The 7,500-nt window shown below is 36.7% G+C and overlaps 1 protein-coding gene across 1 annotated transcript in view; it reads left to right on the top strand.

Moving 5' to 3' along the window:
- LOC307267302 (uncharacterized protein) overlaps positions 1–7,500 on the top strand; it is a gene marked incomplete at both ends in the record, with an annotated part of 28,491 nt that overhangs the window by 77 nt on the left and 20,914 nt on the right. The window contains one exon of the mRNA XM_080049588.1: positions 1–35. This exon is cut by the window's left edge and continues 77 nt beyond it. Within this exon, the coding sequence (XP_079905714.1) occupies positions 1–35 (35 nt within the window). The remainder of the gene's footprint in view (positions 36–7,500) is intronic.

Genomic DNA, 7,500 nt, shown 5'->3' on the forward strand with positions numbered 1-7,500 from the left:
TACAGAGAACGGGACGGCACACACCGGCATGAAAGGTGAGATATTTAGGGATGTTTATAGGATCAATACAGTGCTATAATATGTGCACTAACATAGAATGAATGGCTGAACACACACTATTTAATTTTTCATTTAACTTTTATTCATCCTCGAGAGACCAATTGAGGGGTGACCCTCATTTACAATGACGTCGAGTTCAAAAAAATTCAAAGGAAAAACAACAATACATACAAAATATTCAATGCAAATACATCAAATACACAACAACAGGTGAAGAGAAAAAAACAATTGAAACATTTACACAGTGGTGAAGAGTGGCAGCAATTAAAATGAAATGGATGAAAGTACAATATAGCCTAATTAAAACAGTTACAGGTAGAGTTTGGCAGATTTGAGAGAGTTTGTTTAAATTGGTTAAAGGATATGAAGGTATTTAGTTTAGGGTTAGGGTTAGGTACTATATAAGTGTGTTATGAAGGACGTTTGAAGTGTTTATTGGAGACCAATACAGTCAATATGATTTGCAGTGTGTCCTTGCACTACATTTGTGTGTATGTGTGTCTCAGGTGTTGCTCTCTTCACTTGTGTGTGTTTCTATTATACATGTCCTTCTTCTATATTGCATTGTTGAGCAAGAGGATTTTTTAAAAATTCTATTATTTATCAACAACTAAATAAAAATTAATAATATACATAACTATGAAAATAGTGCCTACAGTATATGTATCACATTCATGTCTTAAACTCCTGGACTCTGTGTTTCACTCTGCTTTAAGGTTCATCACAGGAGATGCTTATGACACACACCATTGTCTTTTGTATGAAAAGGTTGGGTGGTCCTCCCTTAAAGAGAGACGTGACGCACATTGGCATGTTTTTATTTACAAAGCCTTGACCAGGAAGCTTCCTCGTTATTTAACTGAATTGCTGCAAATCTCAGATGGGCTTTATCAGACCCGCTCCACTGACATGCTGATGCTTTATGTCCCACAAGCCCGGTCTGAGCTAGGAAAGACAGCTTTTAGCTTCAGTGCCCCTGACTCCTGGAACAATTTACAGCAACAAATTAAACTAAATAACTTCATATCCTTTAACCAATTTAAACAAACTATCTTAAATCTGCCAAACTCTACCTGTAACTGTTTTAATTAGACTTTATTGTACTTTCACCCATTTAATTTTAATTGCTACCACTTAATCTTCACCACTATGTAAATGTTTCAATTGTTTTTCTCTTCACCTGTTGTTGTGTATTTGATGTATTTGCGTTGAATATTGTTTATGTATTGTTGTTTTTCCTTTGAATTTGCTTTGAACTCGACGTCATTGTAAATGAGGGTCACCCCTCAATTGGTCTCTCGAGGATAAATAAAAGTTAAATGAAAAATGAAATGAAAAGTATGTAGTTAGGCCATATTCGTCTATCAGTGGTTTGATATGACAGGAAGTAATGTATCAGAACAATATGGGGCGACTGTGGCTCAGGTGGTAGAGCGGGTCGGCCGATGATCAAAGGGTTGGAGGTTCGATCCTCGCCCTGCCACCTGTGTCATAGTTGTTGTGTCCTTGGGCGAGACACTTAACCCACCTTGCCTCGTGTGAATGTTGATAGTTAGCCTGCTATCGGTGTATGAATGTGTGTGTGAATGGTAACGTGGGAAAGGAAAACAGGTCTCCCTTGTAAAAGAGTCTTCGGTCTCAATGAGATTTACCTGTATAAATAAAGGTTAACAAAAAAAAAAAAAAAGGTCCATAGCAACAGTGAATCATCGGTGGCCATTATTGATGAATAATGGTACCGTAGAATGCATGCAGTGGTTGACCTAAAAAGGAACACAGGATTTATCAGTGCCATGCAATAATGTACAGTACAACTGAGCCAGCTTACTGTGGATAAGATTTGGGTCCCACTGGATATATTGTCACTGACTTTATTTCTATGTTTATAACCAGAATCCTAGAGTTTCTACTGTGCTTTGTTTTAATCCAACGCTTACGTACACACAGACACACATACACACACACACACACACACACACACACACACACACACACACACACACACACGCACACACACACACACACACACACACACACACACAAGCACACAGACACACACACACACACACACACACACACACACACACACACAGACACACACACACACACACACACACACAGTGCAGCTGCAGTGAGCTTGTAATCCAGACATCTGGGTCAGAAAGAGCCGCCGTCTCCGACCAATTCACTGCACAGACAATCAGTCTTTCAATACGGCACAGTGGAGGGTCTCTAACATGGAAACAGTATAACACAGAGACTTTAATATGATAATAATAGTGAAAACAAGAGGAAAAAGACAAAATATACAGCTCTGGAAAAAATTAAGAGACCAGTCTGGATTTTTCTTCAATCTTCATCTCTACATTACTTATTGAAAATGCTCTTTAATGACAAAAAATGTATTGTGAATTTGGTAGAAATGTTGTCAGTAGTTTATAGTATGAAACCAAAATGTTCATTCTACTCAAACATATGCCTATAAATAGTAAAATGAGAGACACTGAATATTTGGAGTGGTCTCTTAATTTTTTCCAGAGCTGTATATTTTAAAAGAGTTTTGGTTCCCTACTTGATAAAACAATGTGTTAAGTGACAAAGCAGCTACTTAAAGGTGTAGTCAGTGATTCTGGAGAACGCTTGTTGTCAAAATCACTATTTGGTCAAAATCAGTGAATATCTCCTCATGATCCGCTACCTGTCTGTACTGTGTGCGCTGAAAAAAAAATTATGTAAACACAGGTGGCCACTGTAGCTAGCAACATGCCCATTTACAGAGCCTAGGCTGTGTAGTGTGTATTAACACTGGATTTGTCTTTCTTTAGAACACACACACAGTACAGGTAGTGGATCGTGAGGAGATATTCACTGATTTTGACAAAAAAAAAACAAGCGTTCTCCAGAATCACTGACTACACCTTTAATATGACTTGGAAGATATATAGTTTGTAGACATATCGATCTTCTTGTGGAGATGAGACGAGACGTACACACACACACACACACACACACATACACACACACACACACACACACACACACACACATACATACACACACACACACACACACACACATGCACACACTAAAACAAACACACACACACACATACACACGCACACACACACGCACACACACACACACTAAAACACACACACATACACACACACACACACACACACACACACACACAATAATCAGTTTAATTTTTTTTTTCTTTCTTTATCCCAAAACAAACCATGTATACTAGTGCGTAGCTTAGCGTACCCCAGTCTACAGCCCTCACTAGTACAGTCGTTTTCCCCATTCCCTCATTTTATAGTTTCACACACAAACTGGAATCAGCAGCAACACACACACTCAGAGTCTACAGAGGAAATACAGAGTGAGTATTTCATGTTAGGACGTAGTGGAGCGGACTGTGTGACTCTAGGAAGTGTGAGTTGTGTTTGTAGTATGAAGTTAGTTGTGTGGCTAGTTTGAAGGGAATTTTGTGTATATTGTGGTTTAAAGTTGGTTTGGTTATTTGATCTTGTTAGTTTAAAGCTATATTGCGTAACTTTCCCATATAAATGGATGTCTGTTACATTCAAGCCAACGCCAAACGAGTTGAACACAAAGTTGATTGAGCCCATCAGCTCCACACTAGAAATGTTTCAGTTGTTGATTCTACTGCTTAGAAAGAACCTGGATGTGGGGGCGCCTTTAGCTCAGTTGGTAAGGCGTCCCCCTCCCGGGCCGGGCCCAGCAGCAGACCCGGGTTCGATTCCCACCCGCGGTCGTTCTCTGCATGTCACTCCCCTCTCTGCCCCATTTCACCTCTGTCTCTCTGCACTATCAAATAAAGCATAAAAATGCCCAAAAAATATCTTAAAAAAAAAAAAGAAAGAAAGAACCTGGACGTACAGCAGAAGGTATAACATCCATGCGCCATCACTGAAGGCTTTACCTCATGTAGATGGCGATGCACCGACAGTGTTGTTGTAATTACTCAGAATTCCTCACGGCGGGGCGACGGAAGTTACGCAATATAGCTTTAAAATGGATTGGTTATTTCTGAAAATGTTAGTTTGTTAGTATTTTAGAGTTGTGAAGTATATGAATCCCATTATATTCCCCCGTAGACAGTAGCTATGTTTAAATCCACTTGTCAGTCGAATTATATGAAGTTTTCTAAAAGACATTCATGTGACTAAAGCCGGTGAAAGTCTGTTCACATCCAACTTTCAAAGTGAATAAAAACCTGTGTGTAGTGATGCTCTATATATACAGTACGTTTCCCCATTCATTTTAATGCTGAATCACACCAAGATTGAAGCAAGCATTTGGGAACAAAACTTGGATGGCTGTAAACTGGTGTAAAGCTCCTTTAAGACTGTTGGTTTTTGTTACAAGTTAAACCATGATATGTTCAATAAGTGAATGTTTGTCTTATTTGCTGTATAACACAAATGTTTTAACCAATGTAATTCTATTTCACAGCTCAAAGAAACACTAGTTATGTATTTTTTCACGGTAATGTTTGTCCCTGTCACATTAGGATAATTGCTTGAAAAAATAATGTTTTTGCGTGCAAGTGTCTCGCCTTGAACATCCAGTTTTACCTTGAATTCACATGTAGTATATTATAGTATTTTGTATGGATATTTTTATATAATTCTTGTATGTTTTTCCTTACTATTAAATCATAGCTATGGACCTACCCAGAGTCTGAATTACAGAAATTATCATTATTATTAATTCACAGAGGGGGAAGCCGCTCTGAGTGAAAACGGTGTGAAATCTGTTTCTGATCTCAGTCAAGATGTGGAAGAGATGAAACCAGTTGGTACGCCACCCTGCATTCCATAAAGCTTGAAACCAAAGATCATATTAACGCATTTTTACCCGCATTTGGCATGGCTCAATGGTTAATTTTTTATTTAAAGGTGCTACGAGGAACTTTTTAAATATTTCTGAAACAGTCTTAATTTTTCCTCTGATGATTATAGATTACATGTAACAGCAAACGAGACCATCAGTGCAAAGAATGCTATTTTTATATAGTTTTTCCTAATGCCTTTGTCATGGGTATACGCTCACCCAGGAACAACAGCTGGCGTAGTAAAAAACACTACCGCTTTTGTCCAAAGGGGGTGCAAGAATGAACACAAACTGAAAGTTCCTCGGAGCTCCTTTAAGTGTTAATTTCTCATGTTTTATTAATAACTTTCTTTTATTTCAGAGTTATATCGGAGAAAAATACATTTCCATTTTTTTTTCATATTTTTTCATATTTTTTATTTTTTTTTACAAGTTTTATTAACTGCCTTTTTTTGTATAACTTTCAGCGCTGCAACTCTCACCTGCCTTGATTTAAATGTGTGTTGTTCTGCCAATATTCTAATGTATGCTGCTTATTTGCCTTAATTTTTTAATACTAATAATTTGCGGATTTTGCTTCACTTTTTGTGTGTAACTTTTTTTGTATGATTTTCAGCCCTGCAACTCTAATCTGCCTTGGTTTTAATCATAATGTGTGTTTTTATAATGATTATAAATGCGCCTTAATTTTTAAATTTTGAACTGTGTATTTTTCTTCACTCTTTCCTCACTTTTTGGTATAACTTTGTATAACATTGTTTATAAAAAAAAACATAAATTAATTTTTTTTTTTTTTAATAAATACATAACTTTCAATTTTCCTGTATAACTTTCAGTGTCTGATCTCAGCCACGGTGAATCTGTTGCTGTGGTCGATTTGCCCTCCGGTACGCCGCTCTGCTCTGCATAAAGCTTGAAACCAAAGATCCTATTAACACATTTTTACCCTCATTTAGCTGCTTTTATTAATGACTTTCTTTTGTTTTCAGAGAGATATCAGAGAACATTTTAATATTAATTTGTTGATTTAAAATAAAAATTTTTTTACAAGTTTTATTAACTGATTTTTTGTCGTATAACTTTCAGCGCTGCCACTCTAATCAGCCTTGGTTTAAATTTGTGTTGTTCTGCAGATATTCTAACGTATGCTGCTTATTTGCCTTAATTTTTGGAATTCAAATGTGTTGATTTTTCTTCAATTTTTGTTATCTTCATATAGCCTAACTTTCAATTTTTTTTTAATAACTTTTCAGGCTTGCAACTCTAACCTGCCTTCGTTTAAATGTGTGTGTTTTATAATGCTAATGAATGCTGCTTATTTGCCTTTATTTTTTAATACTAATATGTTGATTTTTCGATACCTTTTTGGTGTAACTTTGTATAACTTTAACTTTTTCTATATAATTTTCAGTGTCTGATGTCAGCCACGGTGAATCTGTTGCTGTCGTGGATTTGCCATCCGGTACGCCGCTCTGCTCTGCATAAAGCTTGAAACCAAAGATCATATTTACACATTTTTACCCTCATTTAGCATGGCTCAATGGTTCACCTTTAATTTCTCTTCTTTTATTGATAACTTTCTTTTGTTTCAGAGAGATATCGGAGGACATTTTTTAATTAATTTGTTGATTTTTCTTTGTATAACTGACTTTTTTTGCATACCATTTTCAGCCCTGCAACTCTAACCCGCCTTGGCTTTAATATATGTTTTTAGAATGCTTATAAATGCTGCTTATGCCTTACATTTTTTTATTCTAATTTGTGTATCTTTCTTCACTTTTTATGTATAAGTTTGTAGCCTATAACCTTTTCACTTTTTTTGAATAACTTTTTTCATGTATGATTTTCAGCGCTGCCACTCTAACCTGCCTTGGCTGTAATGTGTGTTTTTATAGTGTGAATGTAATGTATGCTGTCTCTTTGCCTGATATTTATAGCCAGGCACATGGACACACTAGCTGCCTTGGCATGACAAAGTGTCTCCTATACTACACAGTTAGCATACCACTGACATAATAGAAAAATGTATGGAAGTATATTAGGGACAGGGTGAGAAAATAATCAAAAGAGGGATTTTTTTTTTTCATATTACATTTCATGAAATGAGTCAAAATGTTGAGTAAGGACAGACAGACGGACGGACGGACGGACAGACAGACAGACAGACAGACAGACAGTGGGCTACAACCTCATTTTGACTGAAAGCAGACGTCCTCTAAGCTCCACTAATAACATTGCTCTCTATGTGCAGCGGGCTGTGAGACGAGTAAGATACATTTACAGTTTAAAGACCTCAGTTGAAGTGCTTAAAGGAGCTATGAGGAACTTTTAAATATTTCTGAAACAGTCTAATTTTTCATCTGATGATCATGAATTACATATAACAGCAAACGAGACCATCAATGCAAAGAATGCTATTTTTATATAGTTTTTCCTAATGCCTTTGTCATGGGTATACGCTCACCCAGGAACAACAGCTAGCGTAGTAAAAACACTACCGCTTTTTGTCCAAAGGGAGCGCTAGAATGAACACAAACTGACCTTTCTCAGGCTTAAAACACAATACTATACAACACA

Source organism: Ammodytes marinus, assembly GCF_949987685.1.
Source record: "Ammodytes marinus genome assembly, chromosome: 20".
NCBI classification, from domain to species: Eukaryota; Metazoa; Chordata; class Actinopteri; order Uranoscopiformes; family Ammodytidae; genus Ammodytes; species Ammodytes marinus.